Genomic DNA, 19,338 nt, shown 5'->3' on the forward strand with positions numbered 1-19,338 from the left:
TGAAATTTTATTTAACTTTGGTTCATTCATTTTCAATATTTTGTGTTATTCTATTGTAAAAATGTGTGTTGATCTATTATCTTGTTGAGAGGCAATTGGACTATTCAGAATATTTCTTCAAATGATAAAATATTCTATGGATATTTTATATTAAGAACAATGTCATAGTAAATAAATTAATATACAAAGAATATAATTAAAATAAAATATAATAATGATATAGATTGGATCAGTTAAAAGGGCAGAAATGATAAAAAAGAAAGATAATGGATTAGTTTAAATGTATAGCAAGAAAGTGAGTTAAATTCAACTACATGGGAATGATTAAAATATTAGTCAAAAATCCAAGCCCTGTGCATTGATCTATAATAAATATTTATTTGATGAAGACTGATTATTTTCTTTTATTAATTTATTTTTAATTATTTATTATTTATTATTTTTTAAATTTTATTTAGTTATTTTTCAAGTACAGTTTTTTTATTATTTTCTTTAAATTTTAAGAAATAGTTTCTAGCAATGCTTATATACATTATAATCTTATTTTTATATTTACTTTTTAATTTAATCCATAAGGTTAAGAATATTGAAGTTGGTAAAATATATTAAATATGGATTTACAGTTACTTTAAGTGAATTCTTATTTATATAACCTCAACAGTATATTAAAAAGTATTTTATAATCTGAAATAATAAATACTATTTTTTAATCACTACTATATTATTTTAATATGATACCATAAGAAAGCTGTGAGAACTGAGAGAATTACTGAGTGTATTTTAAGATGTTTCAGGCTCAGCTCTCTTATTACTTGGAACATTAATTTATATTTGGTTGGTGATTGTTTTCAAGATATGTTGTAGCTCCTGGGTTTCTGGTCAAGATGGCTGTGTAGGTAATCAAGGTTCTTGTATCTTCTCACGACCACATCAAAATTACAACTAAAGTACAGAACAACTATCATTGAGAACTACCTGCAATGTAGCTGAAAAGAAGTGCTGTAACTAAGGGTATAAAAAAGCCACATCAAGACTGGTTAGAAATGGGCTGGTCCCACACCCACTTGTAGTGGGTAAAGATTAGGAAGGATATCTCAGCTGCAGAAATTCCCCAGGCTCCCCAGCCCATGGCTCCAGTGCTGGGAAGAGAAGTCCTCATAACTTCTGGCTGCAAAACCCAGCAGGAATTATGGCAGAAATTGAAGGCTTTCTGGAGTCCCAGGTGTTCCTCTCAAGGGGCCCACACACACTTACTCACACTCACTTACTTTAAGCTCTAGTGCTGACACAGCAGCTCAGAAGGTGACAGGGGCATACAAGGAGGAACTGAATTGTCTGGGAAAGCACTACAGGGGCATCTTTCTCCCAGACAGAAGTAATGGCAGAAGCCATTGTTCCTTTGCTGAGCCTTCCCCACCCAGAGCCAGCACAGGCATCATATTTGAGTCTCCATCAACCTTTGTTCACTCTGCCCTGATAATTCCCTGAGACCCCTACTCACATATTTTGTGAGCCTACTCAGGCTGTTTTTATTGTTGTTTACCACAGTAACTAAAGTGATTTATTTAAAACAAATTAGACTATATCACTCCTCCATTAAAAAGCCTGCAATGACTTTGCATTTCATTCATAGTAAAAGCCCAAACCTCTCCCCTGGCTGGTGTAGCTCAGTGGATTGAGCACAGGGCTGCGAACCAAAGGATCGTAGTTCAATTCCCAGTCAGGGCACATGCCTGTGTTGCAAGCCAGTTCCCAGCAGGGGCCAGTTACCAGCAGGGGACACATGCGAAGCAACCATACATTGATATTTCTTTCCCTCTCTCTTTCTCTTCCCATCTAAATATAAATAAAATCTAAAAAATAAATAAATAAAATTATTTTAAAAAAAGACCAAACCTTTATGATAACCATTAAAGTCCTCTGTGAGATGATCTTCCCTTACATTTTAACCTCATCTTCTATTATTCTTTCTTTCTCATTCATTCAGTGAAGTCACATCTGCCTTCTTCTAGTGCCTTAAATATCTAGAACACTCCCTTTAAGACCTTCACACTGTCTCTTTATGCAAAGTTCTCACCTCTACCAACCTGTAGGTTCTCCCCTCCAATATCTGCATGGATAATTCTCTCCTTCAATTTAAAAAAAATTTAAAGATTTTATTTATTTATCTTTAGAGGGGGAAAGGAAGGAGAGAGGGAGAGAAATATCAATGTATGGTTGCCTTTGTGCATCCCCTGCTAGGAACTGGCCTGCAGGGAACCGGCCTGCAACCCAGGCATGTGCCCTGATTGGGAATCGAACTGCGAATGTCTGGTTCACAGGCCCTCGCTCAATCCACTGAGCTACACCAGCCAGGGCTTCTCTCCTTCAAGTTTTATTCAAATGCTTATTTTCTGAATGAGACGACTTCAGATATCTCATTAAAGGGGCAACCAGGGCCTATTCCTAATCTAGGTTATCCTTATATTCTTACCTTTTTATTTCTATTCTCAAATTATATTACCTTCTAACATACTATATTATTTATTTAGTACATTCACTATTAGTTTGCCTCCCTCTCCTATAACATGAGCTTCACAAGGGCAAGGATGATTGTATTAGTCATAGGCATATTACAACTACTTAATTCTAAGCTCATGGTACATTTTCAATGAATACCTTTAATGTGACCCAATAAATGAGTGGCAGAATCTAATGTGGCACTTGAGACACTGCTAGTTGGATTAGAGTTTTCTTTGTTGCCTGTCCCATTGCATACATAGTCAAGGGCCTCTGCTGCCTTCACACAATATTGGGTTCAAGTATTGTTAACAGTGAACAGCACTAGATGTTGGTTCTTGAGTTTCGGCTAAGAAAATATTCAGATCCAGACTCAAATATGATCAAAAATTTATTTATGAAGTCACATAGGTAGAAGTTAGTTGTGGAAATGGGCCAGCTGGGCTGTAGGGGCTCAGGGAACAAGTTACAGAGGCAAAAGGAGGTCCCTTGGAGCTCAGAAAAAAATAATAAAACACCTTGCACCTTGAAGGTTATGCACCTTGAAGGAAAAAAGGGTAGGGAAAGGTGTTAGAGAAGGAAAGAGAGAGCATGCTGGGTCCTTTGTCGTAAGTGATTTTATCTGGAAGTCTCATGGGAAGAGCCCACTAGAATATTCATCAGCTTTCCAGGTGTTTCTCCTCAGGGTTGTGGTCTCCACTGATTGGTCGATACCAGGGCGGGGGGTGATTGGTCATTGAAGCTGGTCCTGATGTCAGCCATGGTGCCCCCTTCCTGGCCTTGCTGTTTTCTGGGTGTGGAGATAAAACAAAACTGTGGTCTAGAAATTATATCTTTAGTTTGACCAAAATGCTGTCTCTGTGGTCATCAGATCTGAGGCTTTGTTCCTAAGATAATTTGATGTGCATCAGAACCTCGGTGTCTTGAGGGATTGATGCTTAAGGGAGTGATCCTACAAGGGCTTGTAAGAGAGTGGTATGAGGCTTTTCTCTGGTCCCTTATGCCTCCTGTAAAGGGGTCTCCATGCTAGCAGAAGAAAGGTTAAGGGAGAGTCCTAATCAGATGACCAGCAAAATGAACGTTCAGAGGGTCTAAATAAACTGCATGACCAGAGGTAGGCTAGGGGAGGAAATTCACCCTGGGGGTGAGGTTCCACCTTAAAATTGTTCACTATAAGGCACCTGGGTCTTCCTCCCCAAGGTGACCTTGTATACCTGGTCTATGCTTCCAGCTCTGCTCATTCTTCTAACTGCTTACTATATCATTATGATTACTGTGTAAAAAGAAAATCTATACTATAACACAAATGCAAATTTTTAAAATAATTTATCTTCATACACTTGGGAAAATTATATTCTTTGCATTCCTCATCACCTTCATAGAAAATACATTTGCTTTAGATACTCTATATAATGGTTTTTACAGGCAGTCTTTCTTCAGGAAATTAAAATTGCTGTGAGCTTAGTCTTAGTGTGTGAATCAGCTCTTAACATGCATTACACATTCTTGAGTTTTCTGGTCTTTTCTTACCTCTACAACTTGTCTCACAAGGCTATCCTATCAAATTGTGTGATTTTTTAAAAAGTATGCTTCAGCTACTATATATTTCAAGTCCTTTAGTTCTTACTCTGTCTTGATGCAAGAATTCTACACATACCATTTCTCCTGCTTATAGGCCTTCATCCTGCCCCCTTCACCCAAGTGAGCTGCACTCATTCAGTTGATTTCAACTTTAGAGCACTTCGCCGAGAAGTCTTTTCTAACTATGGATGTCTGGGTTAGATGACTCTCTATGTGCTCCTATAATTCCTACATTTTCCCAGGAATACTACCTATTAATTGCATTATTTTACTTTTTTGGGTCCCCCTCTAGACCAATATCTCCACAAGAACAGAAAACATGACACATTTCTTCACTAGTATATACCCAGTGCTATCAAAGTATCTGACATATAGATAATTAATACATGTTAGCCATGTATTGATAATGATAATATTATACTGATAATACATATTAATGACAATTCATTGATAGCACTGAATGGTGTCCCTCTCAAGTTCATATGTGAAACCTCAATTCCCAGTGTGATGGTATATAGAAATGGAACCTCAGAAATATAATCAATTTTAGAGGAGGTCATGAAGATGGGGCCCTCATGATGAAATTAGTGCTCCTAGAAGAAGAGATACCAGAGAACTTTGCAATCACCATGCCCCCATCTCTCTCTCTCTCTCTCTCTTTCTTATGTAAAGACACAAGAAAACATTCTGCAGTCCAGAAAAGAGCTTCTCGCAGAGCCTGACTATAGTGCCATGCTGATCTTGAAGTTCCAGCCTCCGGAACTGTGAGAAAATAACTTCCTGCTTTTAAGCCACTCATTCAGTGGTATTTGTTATGGTAGTACAAGCTGACTGATTAAATAAATGAGTAAGTAAACAAATAAATGACTATTTATTTGCTAATATTGATCTTATAAATCTAGGGTACATTGGTATTTTATTTGGCTTGATATCTTAAAGGCTATACTAGTAATATTTTCTCAGTTTCTCTTTTCTTTTTTATGTTTTTTTTTTCTCAAACAATGTGCTACGATGACTTTCACCTTTTGGTCTCTTATTTTATTACAAGGTTTTGGTTTTATGTGAAGAAGGTATTGTCTTCATTTAGATAGAGGTTTGTCTGTAGCTCTAAAAATATTTGTATTACCTAACCCAGTATATTCATTTTTTGACTATTTAGAAACTACTTTTATAATTAATATAGAAATTAATTTTAAACACAGAAAAAAGCACTGACATGAGAATATAAAAATATTTCATACATATAAAATAAAGCCAGGAAAGAAGTAGAACATTTACATAATGTATGTCAATGAAATAAATGAATTTGTGTAAAAGTGAATGGAGAGATATTATTTTTTCTTCTTTTTGGGTTTTGAGACACAGAAAGCTTCTCGAAGATCAAGGTCTGCCTTTCTTTCTGTATGTTTAGGAATGATTTCTTTAAGGAATTAGGCTTCCTTTGTTGTGATATCACTGTGATGTTAAGTAAAAATAGATCATCTACTTTTCAGAAGACCTAAGGTTTGATCACACAGTTAATGTATGGTGATTTACTAATTTATTTAAACTCTGTGAAGCTCTTTTTCCCCTACTGAAATACATATTTGCATTAGATAGCTTATGCTGTAGCAATGCACAATCCTGTTATATCAGGTCAGGCAAAGCAATTTACACTTTGCTTGGGTCACCTGAGGTGGGTGGGGCTTTCCTCCCTGACACGTGGTGTCTAGTTACAGAATGAGGGCAGAAGGAGGTACCACTGTCTGGAACACACTGCTGTGAGGGCCGATGAAGCTCTGCAGGCAACTTGAACATGCATTCCTCTGAAAGACCCTGCTCACAGTGGACACACTGACATTTGTGCACACTCTCCATTGATTGAGTCACATGGTTCAGCTAAAAGTGTGAGGTTGAAGATATACTGTACTTTGGCTGCTGGAAAAAAGAAAATTGATAGAAACAGTAATTTAATATATCATACCATGTCATCTATTGGTTGAGATAATTAAATATACATATTGTACATTTCATAAACAACAATGACTTAAGTATAATTATTAATATGAAAAATAAACTAAGCATATCTATTTCCTTTACCAAATTAGGTTTCATTATTTTTGCAAGTAGATTTCCAATTTCTTGCTTTTTCTCTTCTCTTTCTGGTACCCCTGTGAAGAGAATGTTGGCATGCTTGAAGTTATCCCAGAGGCTGCTTACACTATTCTTAGTTTTTTGGATTCTTTTTTTCTTCTTGTTATTCTTATTGGTTGTTTTTGCTTCCTTATGTTCCAAATCATTGACTTAATTCTTGGTTTAATCCACTTTACTGTTGTTTTCCAGTAACTTGTTATTTATTTGAATTAGGGTATCCTACGTTTCTGACTGGATTTTTTTTTTCTGTTGAGGTATTCATGAAGTTATTTGAGCATCCTTATAATCAGTGTTTTGAACTCTCTGTCTGATAAATTGCTTATCTCTATTTTGTTAGGTTCTTTTTCTGAGGTTTTGGTCTGTTCTTTCATTTGGATCATGTGTTTTTGTCTCCTTATTTTGGCAGCCTTCCTGTGTTTGTTTCTATATACTAGGTAGAGAGCTACTATGCCCCCCTGTCTTGGTAGCATGACCTTATGTAGCAGGTGTCCTGTAAATTCCAGTGGCACGGCCTCCCCTATGACCAAAGCTGGATACTTGAGGTATACCCTTCATGTGGGTTGAGTACACCCTCCTTTTGTAGTTGAGGCTTGATTGCTGTTGGCATATCAGTGGGAGGAATTTACCCAAGCCAGTCAGTTGCAAGAACTGGCTGTGACTACTGACCACAAATCTCTGCCCTCCATGGAGGATCAGCTGTGCAGGGGCAGGGTGGTGGTGCTCCATTGTGGTCTCTAGCTGTCCACTGTCTGTGCAGGCCCTGGGGTTTTCTGGGTGGTGCAGGCCAAGGTCAGCCACCTCCTGTGTTCTGCCCAGGGCCCCCCAATATGAGATATAAAGCAATTTGAATGACATGCAAGTTCAGGAAGCACAGAGTCCCAAACAAGATGGATGCAAGAAGGTCCACTCCAAGACAAATTATAATTAAAATGCCAAAGGTTAAAGATAAAGAGATAATCTTTAAAACAGCAAGAGAAAAGCAGTTAGTTACCCACAGGGATGTTCCCGTAAGACTGTTAACTGATTTCTCAAAATAAACATTGCAGGTTAGAAGGAATATTTAAAGTCAAGAAAAGCGGGGACCTATAGCCAAGATTGCTCTACCCAAGAAAGATATCATTTAGAATTAAAGAGCAGATAAAGAGCTTCCCAGACAAGAAAATTTAAAAGAATGCATCATCTCCAAATTGTTATTATATGAAATGTTAAAAGGACTTATTTAAGAAAAAGTAGATCAAAATTATAAATAATAAAATTGCAATAAACACATATCAATCAAGAGTTGGATAAAAAAAACTAAGCAAACAAGAAGAACAGAGGCAGAATCATGGATACAGAGAGTCTTTTGTTGGTTATGAGATGGGAGGTGGGCCTAGGGGGATGGGTAAAGAGGTGAGAGGATTAAGAAATGCAAATAGCCCTTGATGGTGTAGCTCAGTGGACTGAGTGCAGGCCTGAGAATCAAGGCATCATGGGTTCGATTCCTAGTCAGGGCACATGCCTGTGTTGCAGGCCAGGTCCCCAGTAGGGGGGCATGAGAGGCAACAACACATTGATGTTTCATTCTCTCTTATTCTCTCTCCCTTCCCTTCTCTCTAAAAATAAATAAATAAAAATGTTAAAAAGGAAAAAAAGAAAAAATATTTTTTAAAAAGTGCGAATGGTAGTTACAGAATAGCCACGGGAATGTAAGTACAGTATAGGAAACGGAGTAGCCAGAGAACTTGCAGACATCACCCATGGGCATGAAATGGTGTGCTGATTGAAGTGGGAGATGCTGGGTGGAGGGGCACAAAGGGACAAAAATCGGCACAACTGTAATGGCATAATCAATAAAATATAATTAAAAAAGAAATAAAAGAAAACAACTTTAGCCATTTTGGGACACTAGTAGTGGATGAAAAAAGGCTAAGAGCTGGGGGAAATTAACAAAAACATGATAATTAAAGTTGCTGGAATAATTAAGTTTACTGGAATAATTAAACTCAAAAACTTCTAAGAATTAAAAATGGAAGAAATTACATAGTTTGCAGGAGTTTGGTGAAGATTTTTAGGTAAGAAGATAGTTTTTCATAAACATTATGTATCATGGTCTAGGCCAGCAAAGAGTTTTACTCAAGTAAAGCTTGTCAATAATTTCTCTCAAGGAAATATCATGCATTATATTCTAACAATCATCCTTTAGAATTTTTTTGAACTTTAGATGTAAGGTTTAATAATTTTTTCTTTTGAGTAAATAATAGGCAAACACTGTGATTCTGTACCTACTGAGCATCGCAATTTAATCTTAGGTTGTCCTGGTCCCAGTGTCTTGGTAACTGGTGACGTTTATTATATACATGTATTCTGGTGCCAGGATGCTCCAAATCCTTGTATCATCATTTGTCCACTATAGTATGTTTCAAATGGCATTATCTAGGAACATAAGAAGACCAAGGGTCTACACTAATAAAGGGGCAGGAGAAATTCTTCTTTCAAATATGTGTTTTGTTCATACTAATGTTGTATGACTCCTGAATAATCAGTCTGGATCTTTGTCTATTTTTTTCTATATAAGTTTTTCTTCTGTGTTGTCCTGCAGCCTTTCAAGGCCAGACACATTCAAATGGATTCAGGCAGATGGAATAAAATTCACAGAGCTGCCAGGATGTCTGACATGCCTTTATTCTAGGATGGGGTGGTTCATAAAATTCACAGAGCTCCCAGGATGTCTGACATGCCTTTATTCTAGGATGGGGTGTTCCATAAAATTCACAGAGCTGCCAGGATGTCTGACATGCCTTTATTCCAGGATGGGGTGGTCCATATGTGCTGCAAGCCATGCATTGCACCACATGTTGCACCAGTAAGGAGTTCCAACTCCCTTGTATACTAAATGCACACAAAACCAGCAGGGTGCCAAGATACTGTACAATATGGCTTCATTGTACACATGTGGTGCATGTGTACCACATGTACACACGCTCCTACTCAAGGTTATATGAACACTGCTAAGTTACTGTATTTTTTGGACCATAAAATGCACCTAGGCTTTAGAGGAGGAAAATAGGAAATAAAATTTGAAGCAAAAATGCAAAGTATTTAATAACATAAATGACATAATATGTCACCAATGTAAATGTAAATAGAACTCAACGGCAGCATTAACAACCATTATTTCTCCCAAATTTGGGGGGTGTGCCTTATAGTCCAAAATATATGGTGTGTTTGCCAGGGCATCCTGGTGAGGGAGCCTGACTGACTTCATTTTTTCTACTCATGTCTTCCTCAATTCATTACAGTTTAGTTTCTGCCTCTTTAAGTCCTTTCAAATTATTTTTATAGTGCTGTTAATGCTTCCTTAAATCAGATACAATGGAAAAATTTCAGTATATACTTTTTTGCTTTGACCCCTCTGATTGTCCAACTTTTGAGACATTCTTCTTTGAATTTTCCCTTCCTTTGGCTGTAGTGACAGCTAACTAAGCATGAGGGCCCCATTCCACCTCAGAACCACACTATCTCAATCTTTATGACTATTTGATGTCATCCTTTTGGATGTAGTGGTTTTCAAAGATTTATTCTCAAATTTTCTTTGTAAATTTTATATATTTTAAAGAATCTTATACATTCCAGATCTAATCATGATCTTCCAGCTGATACATCTAATCTAAATCTGTTTCTTAGCTCGGGACTCATTGCTTTATTTGCTTGATATTCACTTAGCCAAAATGATGCCCAAATTGGAGTTTAAAATGAAATTCATATTCCCAAAATGTTCTTTTCTTTTTCTTTCTCTTCTATGTTTTATATCTTGGTTAATGAAGTTCAGAAAGAGCTCAGTATTATACATTAAATAAAAGCAGTATACAACTTTGGTCTTAACATATAGTATGGTTAAAATTAATTTTTCATTATATTTTAGAGTCAATGGAAAGATTCAAATTGACATGGTTTCTGCTGAAAATATTAATTTTCAATTAGGATAATATGCTCAAAACTTTTGAAAAAGTGATTATGCATTTTAAAAGTGATGTTATATCTAAAATATAAGCTAGTCATATCAACATGACAACAAAACTTTATGTACATATTTTTGGATATCCTGAATATATATTTTAGAACCTAATATATTGTCATTTAATATGGCTGCTAATGGAATTATGTTAATTCAGTAAATTTTAACATAATTAAGAGATATATTTATTGTACATTATATAGTATGAAACAATTTCAGTGATATATATTTTCTTGGACCTTAAACTATTAAACATAATTATACCTAACATTTACAAAAGACCACTTAAACATGAGAAAAAGTTAATATTATCTTTCAGGGAATTTGCATGGCAAAATAGACTTCCAGGATGTAAATCAGAAGAAGGTAAGTTATTTCTGGCTGTGGTTTAGGCTTCCAAATACATATCAACTCACTGGTAGGGGTAATGGATGACAATATTGATCAATTAAGTAATTTAATAAAATTAATGGGAATTGTTACTGAATAAAAGTGGGGCTCAACTACCCACCAATATCCATAGATACAAATTCTGGAGGCAGTGGTTTGGTGAGAAAAGGAAGAGTCTTTTATTCAAAAGCTGTACGATCTGGGAGGATGGCACGTTTCTGCCTCAAACCCTATTTCCTCAGGAAAACCTCACCACCCTCTATAGGACCAGTCCCAGGCTGTGCCCAGTTTTCTTCTCCCATTTAGAAATACCATCCTAGAGAACCACAGGTGGCTGCTGCATGATCATCCAGGTGGGTTGGCTTGCTGAATTCAGTGCAGTCTGGCTTTAGGCTCCTTCTTGGGGACCCATATGTGGGTCTGGTGCCCTCGAACCCCCACTGCTGGCCCTGCCAGGGGCCTGGGGCCACTATCCATCACTGTGGCCAGCCATTTGAGGGATCCACTGTGCTGGCCACAGGGGTTGGCACCCACTGCCTGGCCACATGGCTTCCAGTGTCCTCCGGTCCTGCAAATGAGCAGCCCACACATCTGCACAGTAGGTCCCTGAGAAAGCACATCTCTCCATTCTCCTTGTTTATATAAGCTACCGCCTTGGGTCAGGTTGGTCCTTCCAACTTATGCATGCTTTGGGAAGGTCTGCCTCCCTCTATAACCAAACCTGTCTTTTCCAGGCTAGACTGATGAGTCTTCAGTGAACCAGAAAGGAGTAGGAGGGCTATGCATAGTGCAATGACTTCCTCCTGCCATGTCCTGCCCAGGGGAGGGGGATCTGTCATCACACACAGTGCTAGCCTGGTTACCCAGGCAACACTATGCTTCCTTTACATCACCTCCCCTGCACTCCCACTTGTGCTCCAGGCACTGGCCAGGCTACCAGCACTGGCCAGGTTACTAGTATCAGAATGAGGAGATAGATTAGAAATAAACATAGGAAAAGAAAAAGAGAATTATCAAAGTCTTTGAAACATAGACACAAATATTTTAAGATTTAACAAAATTAGAATTCTCTAAAATACCCTAAAAAGAGAAGATTGACCTGTACTTTGCCTTTCATATTAAAATTTTATTTTTTTACTTGGTTCTTTTCCTCTAAATACAAGGTCTGTCCAGAAAAAAAATCTAGCCATTATTATTATAATAAGAACAGTTTAAGCAACATTGATGTAACCTGGCAGCCAAGGAGAGTGGACTTGAATGCACATGTGTGAACAATGATGACTTCACTGTACTAGTTGCTGGGGGCAGTAGATGCCCTTGAGTGAGCATGTGTACTGTGTGGCCAGCACATTCAAAATGACTGAGTAGAACAATGAATCTGCATCAAGTATTGTGTTAAGCTTGAATATTCCTCCATGGAAAATATTCAGATGATTCAGAAGGCTTTCAGGGACAATGCTATGAATGCAGCACAAGTAAAAGTGTGGGACAAATTCTTCAAAGATGGTCAAAATCTGTTGAAAATGATCCATGTTCTAGAATGCCCGCAACATGCAGAACACCTGAGAATGTTGAATGTGTGTGGGCTGCAATCAACAAAGGTTAGCAACTGACAGTGGGAGAACTAGAAACTGATCTAGAGGTTGCAAAAACTACTGTGTCAGATTTATTGCAGGATCTTGGCATAAAATGTGTCATGGCAAAATATGTTCCACAGCTTCTGCTACCAGAGCAGAAGGAACCTTGTGCTGCAGTTGCTAATGACTTGATTCAAACCACTAGCAGTGAACCAGATTTCCTCAAGAAAGTCATAACCAGAGATGAAAGGTGGGTCAATGGCTAATCCAGAAATGAAGACCCACTTGTTCCATTGGAAGTTGCCCGGTTCTCCACATCTGAAGGAGGGGTGGCAAAGTCTAAGCAAGATCAAGACCATGTTGTCCATCATGAGTGAACATCTCCAGACCAAACAATTAATATAGAGTACTACCTCAATGTTCTTTGTCAATTGAGAGACGCAATACAATGAAAATAGCCTTAGCTATGAGCAACTGGTAATTGGCAGCTTCATCATGACAATGTGCCTGCTTATGCATCATGTCTTGTGCAGAGTTTTTTCTGCAAAACATCAAATCATCCATGTGACTCAGACCCCCCTACAGCTCAGATTTGGCACCCTGCAACTTCTGGCTTTTCCTAAAACTAAAATCCCTTTTGAAAGGGAAGAGATTTCAGACCTACAATGAGATTCAGAAAAATATGATGGGGTAGCATCATATTTTTGGAATTCTTTGATTCCAACAAAGGATTTTGCAGAGTGTTTTGAACAATGGAAGAGGCACTGGGAGAGCTATATGAGGTCCCAAGGTGCCTAATTTTCAGGGGACTGAGGTGTCATTGTCCAAAGTGCAATGTTTTTTTGAATTTTGTATCTTCTTCAGTAAATGTCTCTATTTTTCATAATACATGGCTGCATCCTTTCTGGTCAGATCTCATATGTCGTTTTAGATTTGATTTGACTTGACCATAAACGATGGGTTTCTAATAAACTACTAATTTTTGAGTTGTAAGATAAATGTGCCTTAAGCTTCTTGAGAAACACTGAATTAGTAAAATAACTTAAAAATAGAAAACAGCAACTATAAAGTTTCTGGCAAAGAATATTTTTGATTTTATAAATTCTAAGGCAGGAAAAACATCATGTTGACTTTATAAGATATATCAGAATTATTCTTTCAATATGACAAAGTATAAAGTACTAATGTATTAGAATATACTAGTCCACTTTGAGGAAAAAAAGCATATGTTCCTTGGAATTCGGAGGCTGCTCACTTGACCCTAGAGAGGACCATTATTTTTTTAAACATTTTATTTATTTATCTTTAGAGGGGAAGGGAAGGAAAGAGGGAGAGTAACATCAATGTATGGTTGCCTTTCGTGGGTCCCCTGCTGGGAACTGGCCTGCCGGAAACTGGTCTGCAACCCAGGCATGTGCCCTGATTGGGAATCGAACCACAATTGTTTGGTTTGCAGGCCCCGCTCAATCCACTGAGCTACACCAGCCAGGGCAGGACCTTTGTTTTTTTAACAGCCTATTACAGCGCTAGGATCCCTGGGAAGCATGCCGCACCATAATGGAGCAATCGTGACTATAATTTCTTTCTCCACAGCATTACTCTGGAATGGACAAGGAGGCCAAGAATACCAGGAAAGAGTAGAATTCCCTGAGCAGCTGGATGATTTCATTACCTATTGGTCCCCCAGGGCTTAATTTTCAGCTCAGGAGAGTACCCTCAGGTTTTTATCTGTGAATTGTAACTTGAGATGTATGTCTCAGTTTAAGGCAGCCTTTCACAAAAACAAACTAAAAATGTGTCTCTCTTCTGACAACTACATTTCCAAATGATGAAAAATAGTTGTGGTTTTATGTTGGAATTTTCCTAAAGCACGTGGTCTTCCTAAAATATTTTATAATAATACTAATAAAGTATTGGAGATAATAATAGCATGTATTCTTAATTCTGACATCTTTCAATAGGAAGATTTTAAAAACTCATTTATTTGGTCATATGTTGTTTGTACTGTTTTATTTATTTAAACAATTTTCCCTCTAAAACTAACCCATGCTTAATAAAATTATTTTAGAAACTCATATAAATTAGTTGCTAAATTATATTATAGATTCTCTTCTCTTTCTCTACAACCACACAAGGACAGACCCTTTTATACTGATATGTATCACTTTTTAAAAGTTATTTAAATTTATTGTTTTGAGAAAGAGAGGAAGGGGTAAAGGAGGGGTAGAGAGAGAAAGAGAGGAGACATCATTTTTTCCTACTTACTTATGCACTCATTGGTTACTTTCTTCTATGTGCCTTGACTGGGGATCTAACCAGAAACCCTGGCAAATCAGGGTGATACTCCATTTCACTGAGCTTCCTGACCAGGGCTTGATATTTATATCTGGATAGATAACTACTGACATATAACTCAGAACATAAATTTTTATACTGAAGTACAGTAATATGTTCTGTACTTTCCATTCAATGTTATATCAACAGATCTTCTTTATTATTATATGTAAAGAATAAAATGTTGAATAGTCCTCTGAATTGGTACAATATAGATTTAACATTCCATCAAAATTAAATATCTAGATTATTTTTACTTTTTATGATGTATATATTTAACATTTCTATTTCTAAGGCATTATTAGGGACTGTTCTCACAAATGGAAATTTTCGTATCATATTCTATTAATATTATATGTATATTGATAATGGAAGATATTAGATTATATTCTAATATGTGAGAATATCCTTTTATTTCTTTCTTAGAAGATTGGATATCTTATAAATATTTCTGAACTTAAATTTTGAAATAATATTATTATAGTTTAAAGTTATAATGATGATATTACCAAAAATAAATATTTTTCTATAATATTAAATTATTGTATTAATCCTTTTGTGAATTTTAAATTTATTACTGTTGTCTATATAGGAATGAATGTGAATATTTCTCTTAAAAATATTATACTTTATGTTCTTTCTTTTATAGGTAAAATATTAATAATTTAGAGCATTGAATTAAACCTATGATAATTCTTTGTGTTTATTTTTTTACATTTACTGTAAATACATTTTAATTTATTGCTAATTTAAACATCTCTTTATCATACACAGTAGATTTTAGTTGATTATAATATTGAAATATGTTTATATCATACTTTTAAGTATTTCACTTATTTCTAAATTTTGAAACATTTCTATTCTTCACAGCTTTGATAACTATGTATATGTACAAATCTCTTTGATTTTATTTTCATAAAATTTAACTTTTCAATCCATCTGAGATTTATGCTAGTATCTTTTAAGGTAATAAATATTTTGAGTGCTTTTCACTTTGTTTTACTATTTGTCTCAAAATATGTTGATTCATTTTTGATTTAGCAGATACACAGAATGCATTTTTTTTTAAATTTATTTATTTATTTTTAGAGGGGAAGGGAAGGAGAAAGGGAGAGAAACATCAATGTATGGTTGCCCTTTGCGCATCCCCTGCTGGGAACTGGCCTGCAGGGAACCGGCCTGCAACCCAGGCATGTGCCCTGACTGGGAATCGAACTGCGATTGTCTGGTTCGCAGGCCCGAGCTCAATCCACTGAGCTATACCAGCCAGGGCACAGAATGCATTTTTATAAATTTTTTTAGTGTAGATATTCCAATGACTTTATTAACTTGCTCTTTCTGGAGGTGGCAGAACCTGGTAGCTGGAGAGCTGGAAAGGAAGCTGTGGCTTCTGAATGGGGCATTAAAGGGGTACAAAGGATGCCCTGCATCTCTTGGGGCCATCTTTCCATCCACCGTAAGCAGGGGCACTATGTATAGCCAATTTTTGTTCAGGGAATCTATCTGCTTTATCTCTTCTGGGGCAAAGGTTAAGTAAAAAATCTGGATGTTCTCAAGGATACCCAAAGGTGTGATACTCTTGGGGAAGGAGATCACTTCCTGCTGGACCTGCCACCTGAGCAAGATCTGGGCTGAAGACTGGCTGTACTTTTGAGCCAGTGCTAGGACCAGCGGTTCCTCAAGCAGGGCAGGCTCATCAGGATTCCGCCAGATCAGAGGAGCCCAGAGGGCTGTGAGCATCACCTTCAGGCCGCGTGCTTGGCAGTAGGCAATCTGGTTCTGAGCCAGATACAGGTGGCATACCACCTGCAGGACAGCTGGGCACACAGAGGCCACATTGAGCAGATCATCAATCTGCCGACTGCTGAAGTTGGACCAGCCCAGTGACCGCACCAACCCCTTAGCCACCAGTGCCTCCAGAACCTTCCAGGTCTCCTTGTAGTCAGTGGAGTGACAGCAGATAGTCCCATCAGTATTTTGGGGAAAGGGTCACCTCTCCACTCAAAGGCGTAAGGCCAGCATATCAGGTACAGGTCCAAATACTCCAGCTGGAGGTCAGCCAGTGTTTTCTGGAGGACAGGTTCCACATCCTCAAGGTGGTGCTTAGTTCTCCATAGCTTGAAAGTCACAAACTGGCCCTCCTGAGACATTGTCTTGCCAGGTTCCACATTTTCCTTCAGGGCCTCCCGAATTTCAGTCTCATTGCCATGGTTAGCAACGCAGTCAATGTGGCAGTAATCAACACTCAGGGCACATTTAATAGCTGCTTTTACTTGGCCAGGGTTGCTCTTCCAGGTGCTCAGTCCAATCAGGGGCATCTTCTGCCCAGTGTGCAGGATGACACAGGAAGTTGCCATTGCACCTTCTTAGTGAAGTTCAGTCTTCCCTTCTCAGTGGAAGGCTCTGTAGTTGCTGGCTGGATGCAGTGAACTCTAGTCGAGCACTGAGGATGAAAAAGGTATAATCTCACCTCAGTTCTGAGCCCTGCTAGTGATCCAACCTGCCTCAGTTTCTGGGATGGCTGGGCTGCAAGGGAAGTTGGCCTCTATTTTTATAAGTTATTTTAGAAAGTAGGTTCTGATAAAAAATTGGATTCAAGTCTCTTCATTACCAGTTGGAGCCTAGTATTTCATAACGTCTTGGTGTTAATTTCCTTGTTTATACAAAAAAGCAGGACAGTAATAGCACCTCTGACAAAGTTCTCTGAAAGGCTTAGTTAAGTCATGCTTAGTGATTACCTGTGACCAGGATGGGTTTGTTATTATTTACAGTTTTTATGAAATGTTTTACAAGTATCTTTTGTTCACTACAACTGTATGAATTTTTATAACTTTGTACTGTCTTTTACAAGATATATCTCGTTAAAATATTTTAGTTTTTTAGAATTTGGAAAATGTCTAAATTCAATTTTTGTCTAAATATTTGATTACACAATACTAGGTACTAAACAGATGCTCAGTAAATACTAATTATTTATTAACAAATATGCAAAAGCGACAAAACTTAATGACATGCTGCTCACACTCAGCCAAAAAAAAGTCTCTAATGACAGGTTATTAGAGGAATAGGTAATAAATACTGCCTTCGATAGGGGAGTGTCTCTCTCTCTCTCTCATATCATCATCATCATCATCATCAGCAGCAGCAGCAGCAGCATCTACCTCTTCCGTGAGGACGCTCGTGGACACACACATACACACCATCTATTTTATGCTGTTATGTAGAACTACATCCTTAGCTCCAGGTGATTTAATCAGCATTGCATACTGTGCCCAAGCCATTTCCTGTTCTGGGATTTAGAATTTAGGCAGATTATTTTCTCTGGTTCTGAGGAGATGAAAAGGCAGAAAGGACAGGTCAATACTGAAAGCTAGTATGTATCAGTTAAGCCCAACATTGGTAAAGAGGATGGTTTCCTGTTAATGGCCACAGTTCTCAGACCTGTCAAAGGACAGTATTGGTCTTCTAGTGACAGATAAAGGGAAAAAAGCAGTTTCTAAACTACAAGTAAATTCAATGTGAAAAGAATAGAAGAAAATAACAGTTCTAATAGAAAACACATTATGACAAAAAAGTTATGTGGCTTTCTGTGAAATAAATGAAACTGGGCATAACTATCTTTTCCTAAGTTGTCACTTCTCATAGGTCTTTTCCCCCATAGAAATGGTAGAATTATTCATTAACACATACAGCAGGCTTAGAAATAAAGATTGCAACCTTCAATGTAATGGTTAAAAATATAACTGCCAATTGTCATTATGGTGTGCATTTCTATGTAGAAGTTATTTCAACATATTTTTAAAATTAAGGGATGGGAGAAATAAACAGTAAACTGTACTTGAAAAATAACTAAATAAAAATTATGTATCAATTAAAAAATGTACAAATGTAAAAAAAATAAAATAAAAAAATGGAATACTAAAAAAAATAAAATTAACCATGTAAAACGGAAGAGGAAAACTAGTCACAATAACACAGACACTAATATTTTTCTTCTATTAACTATATATACTTTATTGGTAAAGTTTTTAAAATACATTAAATGCTGGTTGACACTAATTTTCATACAACTCTATTCATTACCAAAAATCTTGTATGAATAAGACCACATCTATATGTATAGACATACAATGAAGGTCACATAAAATGCTTGCGTATTGTTTAATACAGTAACACATCTAACTTGAATGGCATATGTAGATGTCTTTTCTCCCTTTGCTGCACATCTCATGCATCTCTGTTGTCACATCAGGCAGCAGAATACCTGGCGCAGATTAGGTTCAATAATTAATGTATTAAATGAGATATATTTTCTATCACTTTTATTCCATTTTTGTTTAAACATAATTTTAAGAAATGTTGCTTCTTTTTTGATATCTTACAGTAAACTCATTCTGCCAGAACTGTTATTAATTGGTAAAGTATAATTTACAGCTGTTTTAAGGTATAATTTAAAGTAGTATGGTCTTAAAGTTATGACATTTCTTCTAAAACATAGCATATACCTGTATATATACTCTAGAAGATTTCCTGGATTTTTTTTCTTTGATCATCTGATAATAAAATTTCTTCAATTGATCTTTACAAAACAGATGTATTTGACCAATTTTTGCTGAAATTACTTGCTGTTTTGGAATATTTGGATAATTTTTAGATTCTGTATTTGGATTCTATAGTAAAACAGAATATACACATATCAGAGAAAGAGAGAGTATATCAAAGAGAGAAATTTACTATTATAAGGCATTATAAGAGATAATGTGATTTTGGAGGTTGATAAATGCCAAGATCTGCAGTCAATAAGCTGAATAGTCAGGAGAGCAAATG

At 36.8% G+C, this 19,338-nt stretch overlaps 1 protein-coding gene across 1 annotated transcript in view; it reads right to left on the reverse strand.

Annotated features, from left to right (window-relative positions):
- The window catches only part of LOC119060729 (aldo-keto reductase family 1 member A1-like), a 141,565-nt gene extending 124,697 nt beyond the window's left edge, over positions 1-16,868 (reverse strand). Inside the window, 2 exon segments of the mRNA XM_053670408.1 lie at positions 15,841-16,490; positions 16,493-16,868. Coding sequence (XP_053526383.1) covers positions 15,841-16,490; positions 16,493-16,868 — 1,026 coding nt within the window.
- Positions 16,869-19,338: the final 2,470 nt, after the last annotated feature.

This window comes from Artibeus jamaicensis, unplaced genomic scaffold (assembly GCF_021234435.1).
Source record: "Artibeus jamaicensis isolate MK-2021 breed Jamaican fruit bat unplaced genomic scaffold, CSHL_Jam_final contig_585, whole genome shotgun sequence".
Classification (NCBI taxonomy): Eukaryota; Metazoa; Chordata; class Mammalia; order Chiroptera; family Phyllostomidae; genus Artibeus; species Artibeus jamaicensis.